Below are 18335 nucleotides of genomic sequence, written 5' to 3' on the forward strand. Positions count from 1 at the left end.
TTTTAAATGGTATAACCACACTTGCAACCGCTTTACCGACATTGCCGTGACTCACTGTGACTTAAACAAACTGCCAAGGTGACATAATTTGACAATTTTGCTCGGTCCGAACCTCTGCGTGTGTGTGTGTGTCTCGGAGCCCCGCTCTCTGTCAACACGCAGGAAGGACAGATATGCTCGCGCTTACGCGCTCTCAGCAACCGAAATTTGGCACCATTTAATTTAATGTGAATCGGTACTCGGTAGTACTGAAAAAAGTACAGAGTTCGGTACCCAACCCTAGCTATCACTTAATATGAGTTTTTCTTTCAATAGTGCTAGGGCGTTGATGTCACAGTTTGGTGCATTCTGGGTATTTCAGGGGTAAATCCTGTAACCCTAACCCTGGTGACTAGGTGATATTTATGTGTACATTTGGGGCTTTAAGAGAAACAGCTGGACACCTGGTAGGAGTTTCTCTCATTGTATTCAATTTAACCATCACATTGAAATGTGACACAAAAAAAAAAAATCAACACTGGAGATCTATACACATAAGCTAGCTAGTTGCAGTGGCTACTTTGCTTCACATACATCATCATTAACTGACCACAAGCACAACGCTTTACACATAAGTGCACATAGTACAGACCGCCTACAGCTGAGTGCTGCCTGCCTTTACATGACAACACCTTGTAAAGCCCTATAATAGATTCAGAATCTGCCAAAATGGGGAACAAGCCAAGAGGGACAATACTCAACTGTTAATTTCTTTGTGCCCCTTTAACCTTTTGCATAATTTCTCTTTCCCTCCCATCTTGTCTCCCTTTCCTCAGTCTCTTCATCTCTCCATGTCTCTGCCTCTAGAGCAGAGCATTGACCACATGGTGCTTTAATTAAATTGCGTGTTGTGTTAGAGCCAGGGCTAGCGGGAAAACACACCGGCTGTGACTTTACCATCACAGTAAAGCCGAAACTGGGCTGAGAACCAGTGGCATTTTTAGGGTCTCTTCTTTAAATGGAGAGTCTTAAGCGTGTGTGTGGTGCAGACTTTCAGTTCTACAATCATGAAAAGCAGATTGCTAGGTTATTTTCACACTAGATGTTCAAAATGAAAGACAATTTGATTTGTTATTTCTTTGTTCTTTCACCTAATGAGCAACTTCCTCTCTACAACCATAATAATGTGCTCCTTCTTTATTGACCAATATTTGCACCAGCACTTGACCAGAATAAGTGAAATCCACTGCCATCATTATTTGTTTCCTGAGAAAAAAAAAATTCATGTTTCTCACTCATTTCTCAAAAGGTCCAATCTTTCTCAACTTTTGAAAATGTTCTGATGAAAAGACACCAAATAGTCCCTTTGTCCTTTGCAGACACTTTAAAAAATAACAGCTAATGGCAGGTTAGAAAAAATTGTTTGAATATATCATCAGGCTTTTAGTGTAATACTAAGTGTAATACTACTGCCTTTGAAACACATTAAAGGCAATTAGTAAATATGTTTTGGTAAAAAACTAACTTCACCTAACTGTGGAGCAGTGATACTTGTGATGATTCCTCCTCAGCGCTATGGATTCCTCTCTAGACTTCTCACTTTGACCCTCTCTTCCTTTACCTGCTTGAATGTTGTCTCTCTGTCTCTTCCTGACCTGACAGCGTAATTAACAGGACCGTAGGGTGCACCATGTATTACCCATGGCGCAATGTGACAGTCACAATACTGGCTTCGATAAGCCAAACTCCCTCCTCTCTGCTCCCTCAACTAGTCGAAACGCGTCGTGGTCATTGACTGGATGGGAGGCAGACTTCTTCACATTTAATGTTATTTTACATTTTCTTCTTCATGTCAGCGGCACACAAACAGGCAGACAGGCTGAGAGGCAGTCTAATGCCTTAGGGTGTTTTCACTGAACCATGTGAGAATATCAGAAGTGACACAAGCACACCTGCCAGTGGTAGAGTTATTGAATGTGAGAGCTGATGATAAAACATGCATGTGTGTCCTGATGACACTAGTAGACAGGCAGTGACACCTTCCCAAAAGTGATAATGGGGGTTGTCATAAATGAAAAAAAGAGGATTAAGGTGAGGAAGAGAAGTGAATGAAAAAAAACAGAAGAATTTGACAAGGTAACACTTTCACACCATCACATATTGTGCCTCTGTTAGGACCAGATACACTATATCCAAATGTTATCTACCAGTTGACAACAATTGCATTTGCGTTAATCAATAGGATAATGGAATACTGCTTAACGGAAGAATTAAACTTCGGAGCTTTTATTCATGATTTTGCACTTGTCACCTGATTACATAAGACGCATGTTAAAGCGAGGAGAGAACAGAGCTCAAGAAAATGAAAGACCTACAGTGAAGGGAGAGAAAATGAAAGATGACAGAGAAATTACCATCTTATTTTTGACCTCGTAGTTTTGGCACCACCAAAAAGATATACCAAAGATCTTTCTTTTGAGTATCTGCTTCTTCTTTTTTTTTTTTTTTTTTTTCCAAGATTATTTTTTGGGCATTTTATTTCCACAGGACAGATGAAGACATGAAAGGGGAGAGAGAGGGGGGAACGACATGCAGCAAAGGGCCGCAGGTCGGAGTCGAACCTGTGGCCGCTGCGTGGAGGAGTAAACCTAGATATATGTGCGTCTGCTACCAACTGAGCTAACCGGGCCACGAGTAACTGCTTTTTCTTAGGATGGGGGTGGGTAGGGTTGTAGGAAATGTAATAATAAGAACTGGGCAAGCTCTTAAAAATAATCCGCATCAATTTCATAATTAATCTGTGCTAGGTTTTCACACAATTAGCACGTTAATTAACCCAAACGCGCCACCACTGTGTGGCATATTTGTGTGTGTGTGTGTGTGTGTGTGTGTGTGTGTGTGTGTGTGTGTGTGTGTGTGTGTGTGTGTGTGTGTGTGTGAGAGAGTGTGTGAAGGGAGTGTAGAAAAAGGGGGAGAAGACATAAGCAAAGAAGGACCGGAGGACAAAAGGATGACAAAAACGGAAATAATGAAATGAGAGTTGCTTCAGTAATGCAGTGAAGAGGTTAGGTAAAAGACAAAAGAAGGGTAAAAGAAGGTAGAAACTATACTTCGATTTAGGGCTGGGAAATATATTGATATATTGGACTGAGATTTTGGATATCGTAATATGTAATAAGCGTTGTCTTTTCCTGGTTTTACAGGCTGAATACTTTCTGAACTTACCAGACTGTTCTAGCTGTTCTATTATTTGCCTTTAGCCACTTTGAATTTCTCCATATCGCCCAGCCCTACTTAGTGTGTGTTCCTTTATGTGTTTATGTGTAGGAGAGTGTGTCCGTGTTTTTGTGCATCTGTGATTGTGTGTGTGAGACAGAGTGTATGACTGTGTGTGTGTGTGTGTGTGTGTGTGTGTGTGTGTGTGTGTGTGTGTGTGTGTGTGACTGTGTGTGTGTGTGTGTGTATCATGGGGGAAAAGAAGTAAAAGTTACTCCAGCTGTACTTCTGTTTCAACTCTCTCCTCTCTAACATCTCCAGACATTACTAGATGACTCAGAGCGATGTCAGCATTCACACACACACACAGAGCATTTGTTGCTCAGAACAACTCGCAGGTCCACCTCGTTAATCTCCATGACGACAGAGATGCTAAGGCAGCAAATAGCAGCGAACTGAAAACACTGCCACAGGGGAAGCTCATAAAAGAACACTCTAAACTACAAAGGTAGTTTTTAGTTAAACACAAGTTTCTAGTTAAACACACTCCACTTATAATAGCTCAACTCACAAACAAATTTGTAACACCTTTCCTGAGCCCGATAATGGGACTAAAATGATGAAGCATTACACTTCTGTAGCCTTTGAGCACAAATACAAATACTGAATTTAACTTTGAGCTGCTAATACTTTTGTAAAGATGTAAAGTTATACAAAATGTGTCTATATACTCTTACAACCTCACTCCTTAAAAACCCAGGACAATAGCGATAGCCAAAATATAACAGTGCTACATGTTACACGGTTTTATCTATTAAAAGTATACAGTATATAAAATCATGGATAACTTCGATTCTTCCTCAGCGTTAACTCACCACACCTGCAGCAGCATCAGAGCATCACATGCTATGTGGACTTCTTCCAGGCCAAGCTATAAACACTCACACTGAGTGGTGAATAGCCAGGTGTTTAATGTTAGGAGTGAATATCTCAAACTTGTTGAGGTGTAGCCAAGTGGCTGGTCCAGGCAGCTCACAAGTCAAAAAGAGCTCTCGGTCTCCCACCTCTGTGAGTGAGTGCGTGTGTGTGAGTGTGTGTGTGTGTGAGTGTGTGTGTGTGTGTGTGTGTGTGTGTGTGTGTGTGTGTGTGTGTGTGTGTGTGTGTGTGTGTGTGTGCGTGTGTGTGTGTGTTGCTCTGGCTAGCTGCTGTATCTGCTAGTGTTTATATTAAAACGTGTGAGGGGAGAACACAATTGCAATGGTCGTGGTGTTAAACCAATAGAAAAAAAAAAAAAAAACAAGGAGACAGTCACAGTACCCGAAATGCAATATCAACACAGACACACACTCACTCACACAAACACTGAAGAGTAGAACCCAAAGTGGAAGAGCTGCGCCTGACTCACCGATCATGTGATTAGCGACATGAATCTGAATCTCCCTTTCCGTCTCAAACGTCATTTGGCATTTAATACACTGGTAGGTCTTTTTCTGGAAGATAAAGATAACAGAAACACAGAGGAATATTTTCTTTCATGTAAAATAAAAGTTGAAAACACACAGAAAAATAACATTACATTTCAGTATCTAAAATACACCAATATATCATGTTTAATAGAAGATTGAGTTTGATATTTTGTGAAAAAAAAGTTGTATAAACAAACAGAAAGCTCTTCATGATTTATTTTGTTGATCGGCACATTGTATTTAATCATAGTAATAATTTAGTTATAAATAGAAAGAAAATAAACCCTCTTAAGAATGGCTCAAGATTGAAAAGGGTATACAAACATTTTGTAGTGATGGCTAGTAAAAAAAGTCAAGGATAAGAAAATCTTTTTAAAAAAACAATTAATTTAATTTTTTAAAAACAAATAATTAAAAGACATGTTGTTATTAAATTGCCCTGTTTCTTTTTTTGCTCTCAACCCTCAACATACAAGACATGTGAACCCCACAAAGTCTCACACTAATCAAGCAACAATGAAAGTCCAAGTCTTTGGAGACTTTGTGAAAGGAAGACGAAGTATACGCACGCACGCACACACGATCACATGCACGCACGCACGCGCGTGTGAGGGTGTGAACAGGAGAAAGATTAAGGGAAGACGCAATGAAACAGAAACAGAGGGAACGAGTGTCAAAGAAAAGAGGACACGAGAGAAAGAAAGAGATCTAGAAAGAGGCAGAGAAACAAGGGTGAGAGACAGAGAGAGAGAGAGAGAGAGAGAGAGAGAGAGAGAGAGAGAGAGAAAGAGAGAAGCAGAGGCTCTGCTTATCCATTCATAGCACACAGCAATCACTCATGCACAAACACGTACAAAATACACAAAGGCCCCACTTCCACTATCTCTCTGCTGCTTCAGCCTGTGGTACACACACACACACACACACACACACACACACACACACACACACACACACAGAAATCCTATTTTGTCTGCTTTGTGCTGTTAGGCTAAGCAGAAACAAAGGTGCAGGTAAGACAGAGGGTCCCTGGGAACTGCTTCTAACACACACACACACACACACACACACACACACACACACACACACACACACACACAGTTGCAAGTACACACTCTCACACACATAGACACGCGGCAAGTCCCGGGGAGCCTGACTGTCAATATCAAGTAGAGCGAACAGCTCCCACAATGCCTCAGCACGCCCCAGCCGCAGGACCCAGTGGGGCTCAGCTGACACACACCGACATACACACAGGCACATGTATGGAAGCCACAGACACAAAAGCAGCAGCACGCACCAACACTTCCCACACACGACTCACGCAAACATACACATCAGCAGGATTGTGGAGTCTCCTTCACTCCTGAAAATGTCTCCCTCTGTTAAATGCTACTTTTGATATTTTTTTCTTATTAACATGCATTTCAAATACAGTACTGCCCACAATTGCATTGTGTAATGTTTTAAGGGGGACTGTCGTGCCTGGGTGCTACGGTGTATTCCCTACCAAAGCTTACCCATAACGCAGTCGGCAAAGGAATAACTAACAAGCGACTTTACGCCTCGCACACCAATCATCTTTTATTCATAAATCGGTCAAACGTATCTGGTTGATGGTGTGGTCCTTGCTTCTTTTGAGGAGCACAATAGAGATATTAACATGTAAGATGTAAACCTGATTCTAGTTTTCAGTATTTGAGTAGATACTTTTTAATTTTTTTTTTTAGATCTGTGCACATTACCAAACTCCCTCCTCACTTTAGTGAAAGGCAATGCCAAAGACCTGGTTTAAGAAGAAAGTTTCATCAACAATTTGCACAAAGGTCTCATCTCAGTCTATCCTGTCTCACCTTGGGTGCAGGTGAAGCCTCAGCCTTCTTTCCTGCTGCACTGGTTTCAGGGCTGACCTCAGGGTGATCTGTCTGGACGTGACTCTCTAAGTCCTCCACGCTTTCAAACTTCACTCCACACTCCGGACACCTCAGCCCGGCCATGGCCTTCTCTCCCTGCGTGTCCCCAGGCGTGGCAGCTCCTCCCTGGTTGGGGCTCTGGCCGTTCGTACCCCTGATTCGATTGGACATTTGATTTGTTTCAGATGATTTCAGTGATCAAAAAACTTCTGCTAAACAAAGCTTTGGCTTGTCCCATCTCAGCTCAACACAGGCTTCCTGCCCTTTACGGCTCCAGTAACTGGAAAAGGGGCAGCAAGCAAGCAATGCACCTAAATCCAAGCTTCCAAGTATGCAATATTTATATAATATTATATGTCTGAGAGGGAATTAATCATGTTCATAATTCTTATAATTCTCTTATAGTGTACCTATCTGCTACTGTTGGTTAACAACTGATTAAGTTACAGTATGTATTGTTGACTTAAGTATGTCTATAACCAGTCCCTCCAGAAAAACAGCCAAAGTCCGCATATTTATGTGGGAGCCGCATTTTTTCAAATACGCCACACTTTCGCCGCATAAATTGCCGATTTCCGCGCAAAATATGCGGGGCTTGCATGATTTCAGAATCCCCACATTCGTTGCAAAAAAAAGTCACATATATCTTAGCAGAAAGTTGAAAAATGTTGCGTTTACTTCACACGAGCAGCCGTTTTCCCCTGATGCCATGGGAACGTTATGAAGTGACGTAATTATGCGACGTGAACATCATCGAAAAGCTGCAAACCCCGCGATGAAGCCATGATGAAACTGCCGTTTTTGCAAGTTCCCGCAATTTTTGCAAGTTCCCGCAATGTCATCACATAAAATTGCATAAATATCCCGCATATTTCATCGCATTTTTTAAGAAAACGTGCCGCATAATCAAGGATTTTTGCCCGCAACAATCACAAAAAAACTCGATAAGTTGGCTACTCACCTGCTCATGCAGCCGGCACAGAGGCCATAAGGCAGACCGTTAACATCCAGCTTCACCAGCTCCCCTTTGTTCTTGAACTCTTTTAGGCAGAAGGCGCATTTATACAACTTGTGCTGCTGCAGCTGCCCATTAGGGGATGAAGAGGCTGAACCGTTCCCTCCGCCTATTCCTCCATTCCCACCTCCTCCTCCAGTGCCTCCGAGTGCAGAACCGGTGGAGAGCTTCTGCATGTGGAAGGTGCCGTGGATCTTCAGCTCCAGGGTGGAGGTGACGGTCTGCATGCAGACCACGCAGCGGAAGCCGGTGAGGGAGTTGCGGAGGTCGGGGTGCATCTGGCAATGCTCTATAAACTCCTCCTCACTCTGCAGGGGCATCTTACAGATTCGACAGGTACCTGTGTCAAGGCTCTTACTGTGGGTCACCTGCAGAGAGGGAATATACACGGAAAGTATGAACATAATGATGCACAAAGTAGTGAGAACATTTTGAGAAAGCACGGAAGCATATACAAACTCATATAAAGACACTGCTGTTGTAATAACTGACTATAGCTGCATTAATATTTTTCCTGTAGTGTGGTACGGCACAAATTGCCTCTCTTAGGACAATTTAACATTCTAATTTCAGAGCATCCAAAAGAGTTTCAGGATCAAACGACAGATACACAGACAGAAAGCAACAACAAAGTCACACAAGAGAAAAGCAAAGAAAAGCAAAACAAAAAAAAGTGTGTCTACACACAGATGGCTGTGTTGTTATACCTGTGAGGGTATCTTGACTTGCATTTGTTCCCTCCATATAGACATCCAAATGACACGCTGAAACGTGGATACCTCGAAAGCCACGCACATAGCCACACAAATTTACAGGCTGGAACCCAGTAAAAGTGAAAGTACCTTGTGTTCAGTGAGGGTTAGCAGAGAGGGGAAACGCTCGCCACATATTGGACACATGTAGTGTTTGGCGGGGCCGCGATGCGTCTGAGCGTGCTCACGGAGCCCGTTCTCAGAGAAGAATGTTCTGGAGCACACATTGCACTTGTGGTTCCCCTTGATGAAGTCTGCCTTCTTCTTTCGAGAACCTGGTGTATGAAATTACTTTCATCATCATCATCATCATCATAGAAATAATGTATATCCTGTAATAAACTGTAAAATGTAATTTCTTTAAAAATCCTTCAAAACAAGCAGTTGACCAAAGATTACCAGCGTCATCTTCTCCCGGTCGGATGTTGTGGTCACGCAGCCGGTGATTCTGTAGAAGCGACTCCATGGTGTAGGCCGCGCCGCAGATATCACAGGCATACATGGGCTCTGAATTGTCCAGCTCCTCCTCCCCCCCGCTGGCCTCATGGCTATTGGCCGTGTCTCCTCCCTGGCCAGCTCCTCCCACAACGGCACTCTTCAGCAACATGTTCTGCAGATCGGCCTGTTCGGCGGCCGCCACCGTCGCCCTTTCAGCGCCTGTTGCGCCTCCACTGCCACCACTGCCTCCTCCTCGCTTGGAGGACTGTGCCAGCCCATTGGGCGTCCCGTTTTGACTGCCACCGCTCCCTGTACCACCTCCGTTGCCGGTAATGTTGCCACCATCAAAGAGGCAGTGCTTCTCCCTCAGGTGTCTCTCCAGCAGTGACATGGTTTGGAAAGCTTTGCCGCAGAAGCGACACGTGAACTTCTTGCTGTGTGTGGTGATGTGGCACTGGAGCTCCACCTCTGATCCAAACGTCTCTCCGCAGAAGATGCACTTCCGGGGCTTGAGTCCTGTGAGACAGAAGTTAGATCAAGATTTGCAGATTCAAGCCCAATCTACCCGACATGACTGCTGTCAAGTAAACACTGTACTGACTCGAGATCTTTTTTTCTGGTTGGTTTTCCTCTCTGACTTTCGCTTGTCTTTATTACATTCTCTTCTATTTTACTATCACCACCCTGGTTGTTATGCATTTTTAATTAGTCAAGTCTACTTTTCTATTGAAACTCAGCCAATGATCCCAGGAATGATGTACAGTACCTGCTGCGAGGCCCGACCTCTGGCCCAGGTGGTTATGCTTCACGTGGATTTGAAGATCCGACTCCTTCCTGAAGTCCCAGGCACAGGCTGTGCAGCGAAACAGCTTCTTCTCATTGCTGTGCTTCACCGCCAAATGCACCTGAATGGCAGAAGGTGGGGAAAAAAAAAAAAAGCAATCCAAGTTGGTTCATTTCTATGGTTGCTTCACTAATGTATTACACTTAAAAACCATACAGCACACAAATTCCATGCACACACAAAAGGTAACACCTAGCTGAATGAGGCTCTGTCATTTACCTGTATGGAGACCTTGGAGTCAAAGACCTCCTGGCAGAGAGTGCAGTGGTACAGGACAAATGTGTGCATGTCGAGCAGGTGTTTCTGCAGGTCATCTACGGAGGAGAACTGCTTATCGCAGCTCTCACACACATACTGGGTCGACGTGGTTGTGTAGTGCACCGTCAGGTGTTGAAGCAACGCCTCCTGGGATTCAAAGTCCTCCTTGTTGCACTGGGGGCAGGACTGGCGCCGCAGCAGCATCTCAAGGTGGGACTTTAGGTGGGCCTGGAAGCCCTCAAAGCTGGAGAACCGCAGGTCACACTGGTTGCACGGGTAGTCCCCGTTGCTCCCCATGGAGGGGGTGGAGTCCCCTCCCAGTCTGTGGCGTTTTGGGGAGGAGATCTCTATGTCAGAGGAGGCAGGGCTTAGGTCTGCAACCTTTGCCTGCCGTTTGTTGTTAGCCAAAGGGATGTTCTTGTGGTTCTCCTTTATGTGCTTGGTGAGCTTGAGGAGTGAGCCGAAGATAGGAGAATTGGTGCAGTAAGGGCACGAGTAAACCTGTATGTAGACAATAACTCTTTATGACTACTACACATTGACACATACTGTTATTTAGTTCTTGGAGAGTGAAAGAGAATATGGGAAAGATGTAGAGAGAGGATGAGAAAGACACAGAGAGACAAGCATAGGAATTGTGCAAAGACAGGCAGGCTACATCCAATTCTTTTGGAAATATTATTCTTGACCAATTCTCACCTCCATGAAGGACTGCGATGCAGACTGTAGTACAGGAGACTCCAGTTTGGCCACCGCTCCTCCAGACGCAGCTCCCCCCCCTGCGACGGAGGTGCAGTGTGTCTGCTGGATGTGTTCTGTCAACGAAGACTCCGTCAAGAATCCCATGGAGCACTGGTTGCAGAAGAAGGCATGGTTCCCTTCTAGGATGGAGGAATTAAGTTACATTGTTAGATTCCCTTAAATGGCATCATGATACTGTAGGGCAATATACATTAGTATTAGGATATTCCAATTCCTGCTAGATAGCTACCAAATAGTAACCAAAGGACAACCATGCTATATGTTACAATAGGCTTTCTCAAAAAAAAAAAAATTCAAGCACTCTTAACAAACAATTTACCGCCATAACTCTTACTTTGACATATGAAAGTCTCTTTCAATTGTTTAGGAAGAGTAGCGTTCTTCAACAACACACCTAGTGTGGTGGATCCCGCCACGATCCCACCAGGCAGGCAGTGCGACACTCGGATGTGTTCTTGCAAAGAGTTGATGTCTCCGAACATGTCTGGGCAGTAGTTACAGTGGAACGCTGTGACATTAGTGAACTGCAGCAGGGGAAAAGCTGCTGTGCCTTTGGTTCCTCCGCTGGCACGGTGAGCTTTGCGCACATGTTCGTTGAGGTTGTAGAGCGTGGGCAGAGTGTCCAGGCAGAGATGACATGTATGACTCTGCTGCGGCTTATCTGCGTGGATAGTCTTCAAATGGATCTCCAACACCGCCAGGCTGTGGAAGTCTCTCTTCGAGCAGTAAGGGCAAGAGTACGTCAGTTTACCCCAGCTCCCTCCTCCCACTGTAGAGATAGACAGATAGCCTGCTTCATTAGACGAAAACAGAGGAATCCAGAGATGTAACTATGACTACTGGCTACTCTGCAGATAAGTGACTACTGTACCATACCTCCACCTTGATGACCCAAGCTTATCCCAATCTCTTCCCCAGTGTCTGGGCCTCTTCTGCGGCCTCGTTCGATTCCCTGGCTGGGCTTTAGGGTAGAGTCCGGCGTGGAGCCCCTCTCCAGGCTGGCACTAGAGTCTGGAGTAGCTGAGCTCATTGAGGCCACACTGCCTAGCGGAGGGTCGGGACTTGCAGCGCTGTGATTGGAGGAGTCTGGCTGACGGTGGCTATCTAAGTGGCAGTAGACATCCTCCACAGATGGGAACTGTTCGGAACAGACAGGACATCTGGGGGTACAGGAAAAAGAAAAAAAACCCCTGTAAAATGCAAGTTACATTCCAGCATTGCACAGTAATGAAAATCAGCAGAGAAAAAAACTAGTAGCTCTGTAGTACTTGTGTTTGCGGTTGGCATGCTGTGTTTCAATATGTGTGAGGAGGGAAGCCTCGTCTAGGAAGATCTCAGGACAGTGGATGCATTGCAAGTCGGCTCGGTCAGACAGCTGGGGGTGTCTGGTCAAGACGTGTTTCTCTAGCTCGTCCGTCTGGCTGAACGTCTCCTCGCAGTAATCACACATATACAGGTCCTGCTCCAGATCAACATCGCCTCCGGCTCCCTTCTTCCCTCCATCCCTCTCACTCCTCAGTGCAAGGTGCTCTCGGTTCTTGCGGTGAGCCTGCCAGATTTCGAAAGTAGACCAGATTTAAAGAAGCATGGGTTGTAAAATATTCTGTCAAAAGATTTTGATTACAATAAGCTAGGTCCTCCTGCTTTTACTACGCTCAACGCATGTACTAGTTAAAATAAATATATATATTTTTTTTTATAAATAATAATAAAAATAAAAATAAAATAATTGTGTCACTTTCTTGTTTTGATTATTTGCCATTGTAACTTATTGGAAATTGCATTAGCGACAATGGGAACACTAAGCACATGAGCAGTACTATAAAGAATATCAAGGCATTTAAACAGTTAAATATAACAGGTGTTTACCTGCATGTGGCTCTGCAATGATGAGGTGGAGGAGAAGCCACGCTTACACACACTGCACTTAAACGGTTTGCTGGAGCTGGAGGTGGGAATAAAAAGAAAAAACTGTCAAAAATCTGACTCAGAAATAATCAATTATGAATCAAAAGCAATTATGATGATTATGAAGCAAAAATAATGAACGTCGGATGGACATTTCAATCAACGGGACAGGAAGCAGTTACCTGTGGGTCTTCAGATGGATCTTTAGGTGATCAGAGCGGGAGAATGCAGCTTCACACTCCTGACAACTATACTTCTTATCTCCTGTATCAATTAAGATATTTATGAGAGATCATTTCTACAGGAAAAAGAACCCCATTATATTGTAGACCTCAAAACATTGACAGCCAGAACACATGTTGCCACTGTTGAGTGAAAATCTAACTCAACTCATTTTGGTGTTTCCCTTTATTTAATTAAAGGGGTGGTCCAGAATTTTGGACATAGGACCTCATTTCTAAGTTAGCCAGTGTGTTATTTATCAGTGGAGACTGTTTTCAACACGTTTCATCCAGTCCTTCTAGTTACAGAGTTCGCTGGTGCTAGGCTAGCGCAAGTCAACAGTTTATGCTAGCCTGCTATTTGCCTCGGGTCTACTGTGGAGTGGCTAAGACTAAGTTTTTAGTGGCAGGCTAGCATTAACTGTTGACTTGCGCTAGCCTAGCACCAGCGAACTCTGCAACTAGAAGGACTGGTCTCCACTGATAAATAACACACTGGCTAACTTGGAAATGTGGTCCTATGTCCAAAATTCTGAACCACCCCTTCACATGTTTATTGAATGACTGTGGATCTGATAGCCATTAGGTCCTAACATGCCAATGCAGGCCTGGAAGACTTGTTATCTACCTGTGTGGAGTTTGACATGGCGATCTCTGCTCCTCTTGTGTTTAAACAGACGGCTGCAGAAGGTGCACTTGAAAGGCAGCTTGTCGCTGTGGATCTGCTCATGGCGCTTCAGGTAGCTCAGCCGGCTGTCGACAATCAACAGGATGAACAGTCATTCACAAAGGCTCATGGCAACACATGATCACCTTTTGGCATTTTCAAGTTTAAAAAGTGGATTGACAAAATATAGTCTATATCCACGACGTTTCACTTCCGGGATTGCAGCCGGAAATTCCGCCGGATATCACTCTTTATGACTGCATGTCCGTTACCTTCCACTTTCTTTGGTCGATTTATGAGGACTATGGTTAACTGCTCCTCAGATCTCTGCAGGGTAAATCCAGACAGCTAGCTAGACTATCTGTCCAATCAGAGTTTTCTGTTGCACGATTAAAACAACTTTTAAACCTACACATGTTCCACCAAAACAAGTTCCTTCCTGAGGCTATTTTGCAGCGGCACCGTGGGTCTGTCCGGTGCTTAGCTCCGCCCATGACGATTGTGATTGGTTTAAAGAAATGCCAATAAATCAGAGCACGTTCTTTCTCCCATCCCGGAATGCTGTGTGGACTAGCCAGACCCTCCTCCGCAGTGCTGTGGAGGAAGGTCTGGCAATGCGAGACTAGACAAAATAAAACACCATGACCGCTATACCCTAAGTAGTAAGTACATTTCTAATAACATCAACTAAAAAAAAATGATCTAAAAGATTACAGGGATTCTGCTGGGTTCAGCATATAAAGATGACCCGATACTTGTAACCGGGTCATCTTTAGTATCGTTATAGTTGAAACTATTACTAATATCACTGTACACATCTGTTCAGTAAAAAGAAAGGAAATAAAGAATACAGGTAGGTACAAGAAGTAATATAGAGGATTATGATGATGACTTTATGGTGTATGTGACAGTTGTTCTTAAAGTGGGTCTTGAGTTAGTTCCTGGAGAGGTTAGTGAGAAATGTATTCACCTCATTCCTTTCACTGTTTGCCTCAGTGGTCCATGTTGCCATGGTAATATTGAGAATGCCATTTATTCATGTACAAATTGATATTCATGGTAAGGGGATGCGACTGAACAGCCAAATGTTCATTAGTGTCATTGTCTACAATGCAGCGTGTGCACCGAGATGGAACCTGCAGCATCTTGGGGAAGCAAAGGGTTAAACTGAGTTAATATACCTGAAGGACTTGTCACAGAACTGGCAGGGGTACGGCAGACCGGCGCCTCCTTCCTCCTCACCGCCAGTGGCCATGCCGAGGTCGCAGCAGCCATCGGGCATCTGCGAGGGCGAAGCCACATCCTTGCTGGAAGGCGAGGAAGGCACCCAGGACAGCCCTGCGGGGTCATCATCTCCATCTGACAGAGAGGGGAAACAGCACAGAAACATTTAAAAAAAAATCAACAAAAAAAAAATCCCTGGGATTCATCTGCAGCGAAAAAACAACAACAACGCAAATATACACACATTTTGTGCACAGCTGCAGGATTTACAGAAAAAAAGAGACAGGCGTGTACAGTCTAAAAAAAAAAGTGGGGGTAAAACAGGGAGCATTAGAATGATTACGAAGAAGTTACATCTTTCTTGGAAGGCACACGGCGGTAGAGGCAGCCGGTGGGAGTTCAAATGAGAAAAAGAGGGTATAAACAAAAAAAAAATAAACACGTTATCCTGGTTACACACACACACACACACACACACACACACATATATATATATATATACACACAGAAGGAAAATGAGGATGGCAGAGATAAAGAGAGAGACTGAAACAGAAGAGAGAGAGGCACACTCCGGCGGCAGCAGCAACATCTAAATAGAAAGCTCCAAGAACTATGTATCCCCGACGGAGCCCAGAAATAAGGACAGAGTGTATTTTCTCTCCCTTCATCCTCCCTCTGCAGCCATCCCTCGTTCCATCCCCTCCCTCACCTCCTCTCCCCTCCCATCCCTCCATCCGTCCCCGAGGACCATAGATCCGCCTCATCATATTTTCATTAGGGCCTTGGCAGATTGAAACGTCGGAAAAGCGATTAGAAGATGTGGAGAGCAGAGCGGAAAGATGGCGATATTCTCTCCCTTTATCTGTCATACATAGGAGATTATGCATTGCTCTTTTCCTCTCTCCCCCCCTCTCCCTCTTTTTCCCTCTCCTGTGTAGTCTGGCACAGAGGCGACAAAAAGGCCACGACTCCTTTAATAGACACTTCAGAATGGAATTGAGGCGACAAAAGAGGGGACTGAATAATGCTTGATATTGTTCTGTTCTTCTTTGTGCACACTGTGAAGCGGCACAGTACGGCTATTTAGCATTTGCCGGGAAAATGTAAAGAAGAGAGCAGATGAAAAGAGGGAAGGGGGGGCTGCTTTCTTTGCTTTTAGCTGATAGCTGTATCAACTAGGCCAGCATCAAATCGAAGACAGAAAATAGGGAAACTAGAGTGATAGGACGGAAAGATTGGAAAGAAAAATTCGGAGGTGCCAAAATTCCTGCAAATGCAAACCCTCCAACACATGAGCAGAGACACATGTGCAGAAGAGAAGTTTCTGCTGATAATTTTAGAAACCTCTCCAAAGCACACACCGTTTTACCTCAACCTACTGCTAGCACAATCTCGAGCGTCTCCCGTGTGTGTGTCTGGTCTACTGTGTATTACGCCTTGCAGAGAGGGGGCGGAAAACGGATTCTTGTGATGAATCGATCGCAGAGAAAATGTAGGCACTGCGATGAGCAAATAGAACTCTGTGGGGATTTAAAAAAAATTGTGAAAGCACGACTTATAAATTTCACTAGAAGCTGGAAGAAAAATACAAAAGGCTTAAGAAAACATAAGGAAGAAAGATATCAACATGAAGCCTAACGGCAAGGCAAATGAGAGAGAGGGATGGGGCAGCAGGGGGAGACAGAAAAATTGAGAGCATGAAGGAGGGAAGGAAGGAGGAGGAAGAAGTGCGGTGAAGTATCGACAGGGTGAAAGGAGAAAAGCAAACAATATGGTTTTCTAGAGCACTGCACACAGTGATTAAAAATGAGTGCACAGGAGAAACAAAAATCTGAAGAAAAATGAAACATGAGAGACAATGAGATTAGTAGGCTAGAGGGGAAGATACAGGAAAAAAGCGGGGAGAAGTATAATGTCGCTACATTTCAACAAATTCTGAAAAATATTATATGTCACTAATAAAACTCTGACTCCATTTTATTTTATTTTTCTGACTTTATTCTCTGTTTCTTTCCCAGATTACAGTAAAACTAGTGTTGTCCTTTAGTGGCCCTAAGACAACCCAAAGCATCAGGTGTCCCTATTTGCACCTGATGGAATTTAGAAATGAAAGAATACTTTAACATGTAATTAGCCCCCGGAATGAGGCTCTCACTATTTAGACCAATCACAAACAAGCTTTGAGCCTTCATCAAGTTTAATCATAATTTAGTCAGTATCATATCGGACATTATAACAGTGGACAGGTAAAGGGAGGGCAGATTTCAGTAGGAGACATTCAGTTCCCCCACGCGTCCACTTCTATACATGTAAACCTTTACAACTTAAGCAATAATACCACACACACTGGGCTCCCAATCAAGCAAGCTACAGCACTGCTCGATCTGTGCAAATATCCTAAATGTTCATAAGGTATGCCGCTTTTTGGCTATTATCAGTAGACAGCTGAATTGTAAGCCTATTTATTGCAGTGCTAAAATTATCAGCCAAAAGTGGCCGGGTTGGATCAGTGGTAGAGCAGGCGCACATGTACTGACAGGTATATGCTTCGATGCAGAGGTCCAGGGTTCGAATCCGACCTGTGACAATTTCCTGCATGTCTTCCCCCTCTTTCTCCCCTTTCTCCCCTAGCTGTCCTATCAAAATAAAGGCAGAAAAGGCCCAAAAAAAAATAATGTATAAAATAATTGCTTATTATTAATTAATCACAAATCTATCAACGGAAATTTAACAGTCAACTGTTTTGATAATTGTTTCATCGTTTGGGTAATTTTCAAAGAAACGATGACGAACATTTTCTGTTAACTGGGTTTGCTGCTTTTCTCCGTTTTATTTTGGTGGGACAAAACAATTTCAACATTTTTTACCGTTTTCTGACATTTTATAGAATCAACAATTATCGGACTAACAAACCCCTTCAGTCTTTATTTGGTTGCCTAGTTAAAATGGTAAAAGGATCACTGTCAGCAAGGGAGGATTGAAGAAAAGGGGCTTATACAAAGTCCTCCCCAATACAAAACTATTTATTCAGGTGTAATCTTAGCAGGCATTTGGACTGGTCATAGATGGAAAAGGTGTGATTGATAACATTAATGATGGCTCCGTATTATTGGAGTGTCCAAGTGAGGCATGGCAGTGTGACGGTATGAACAACACCTGGACAATGATAGTGAAGCAGCTAAATGGAATTCAGCCATCATTCACTTTATTTACACCTGTTCTTTTCCTACTGTGACATGTCAAAATGTGTCCTATGAAAAAGACAAATAGTTAGACGAATTGATAGTTGCAGCCCTAATTTATGTCACGGGCTGTTTTCTTAAAGGGTTTGTACACGTGATAGGTGTAAAGCAATCACATGTGGACCATTCTAGGCCCACCAGTATGAGTCGGTTAGATGGTAGAAGTTTGTGAGCTGGGAAAGTGGGAGGAAGAGATACAGAGAGAAAGGAAGAGATTGAACAAGAGAGATTCAGAGCAAGAGGGAGAAATCACTTTTTGAGGGAGGGGGGCGGGCGGAGGGGTGTTGGGAAAGAGGGGGGGAGGAGAGATTAGCGTCATTAAAGAGCCCTAATCCTCTGACTAGCGTGGCTGGCGCTAAAATGGAGGATCACACGGCTTTTTAACGGCGCCTTTGTCAGCCGGCCGCGAGGGGACCTGGCAAAGACAAGG

The 18335-nt window shown here is 43.8% G+C and overlaps 1 protein-coding gene across 4 annotated transcripts in view; it reads right to left on the reverse strand.

Annotated features, from left to right (window-relative positions):
• The window catches only part of znf423 (zinc finger protein 423), a 167491-nt gene that overhangs the window by 75403 nt on the left and 73753 nt on the right, over positions 1-18335 (reverse strand). For 2 of the 4 annotated variants that reach the window (XM_036003136.1, XM_036003137.1), the window contains exons 4-18: positions 14621-14798; positions 13401-13525; positions 12734-12815; positions 12513-12588; positions 11912-12192; positions 11520-11803; positions 11038-11433; positions 10581-10762; positions 9843-10382; positions 9546-9684; positions 8741-9295; positions 8432-8616; positions 7536-7957; positions 6515-6728; positions 4601-4685 (exon numbers count right to left, since the gene is read on the reverse strand). In XM_036003136.1, coding sequence (XP_035859029.1) covers positions 4601-4685; positions 6515-6728; positions 7536-7957; positions 8432-8616; positions 8741-9295; positions 9546-9684; positions 9843-10382; positions 10581-10762; positions 11038-11433; positions 11520-11803; positions 11912-12192; positions 12513-12588; positions 12734-12815; positions 13401-13525; positions 14621-14798 — 3744 coding nt within the window. The remainder of the gene's footprint in view (positions 1-4600; positions 4686-6514; positions 6729-7535; positions 7958-8431; positions 8617-8740; positions 9296-9545; positions 9685-9842; positions 10383-10580; positions 10763-11037; positions 11434-11519; positions 11804-11911; positions 12193-12512; positions 12589-12733; positions 12816-13400; positions 13526-14620; positions 14799-18335) is intronic. The other 2 variants (XM_031294812.2, XM_031294811.2) reach the window with 1 other exon arrangement.

Source organism: Sander lucioperca, chromosome 7 (genome assembly GCF_008315115.2).
Source record: "Sander lucioperca isolate FBNREF2018 chromosome 7, SLUC_FBN_1.2, whole genome shotgun sequence".
Taxonomy (NCBI): Eukaryota; Metazoa; Chordata; class Actinopteri; order Perciformes; family Percidae; genus Sander; species Sander lucioperca.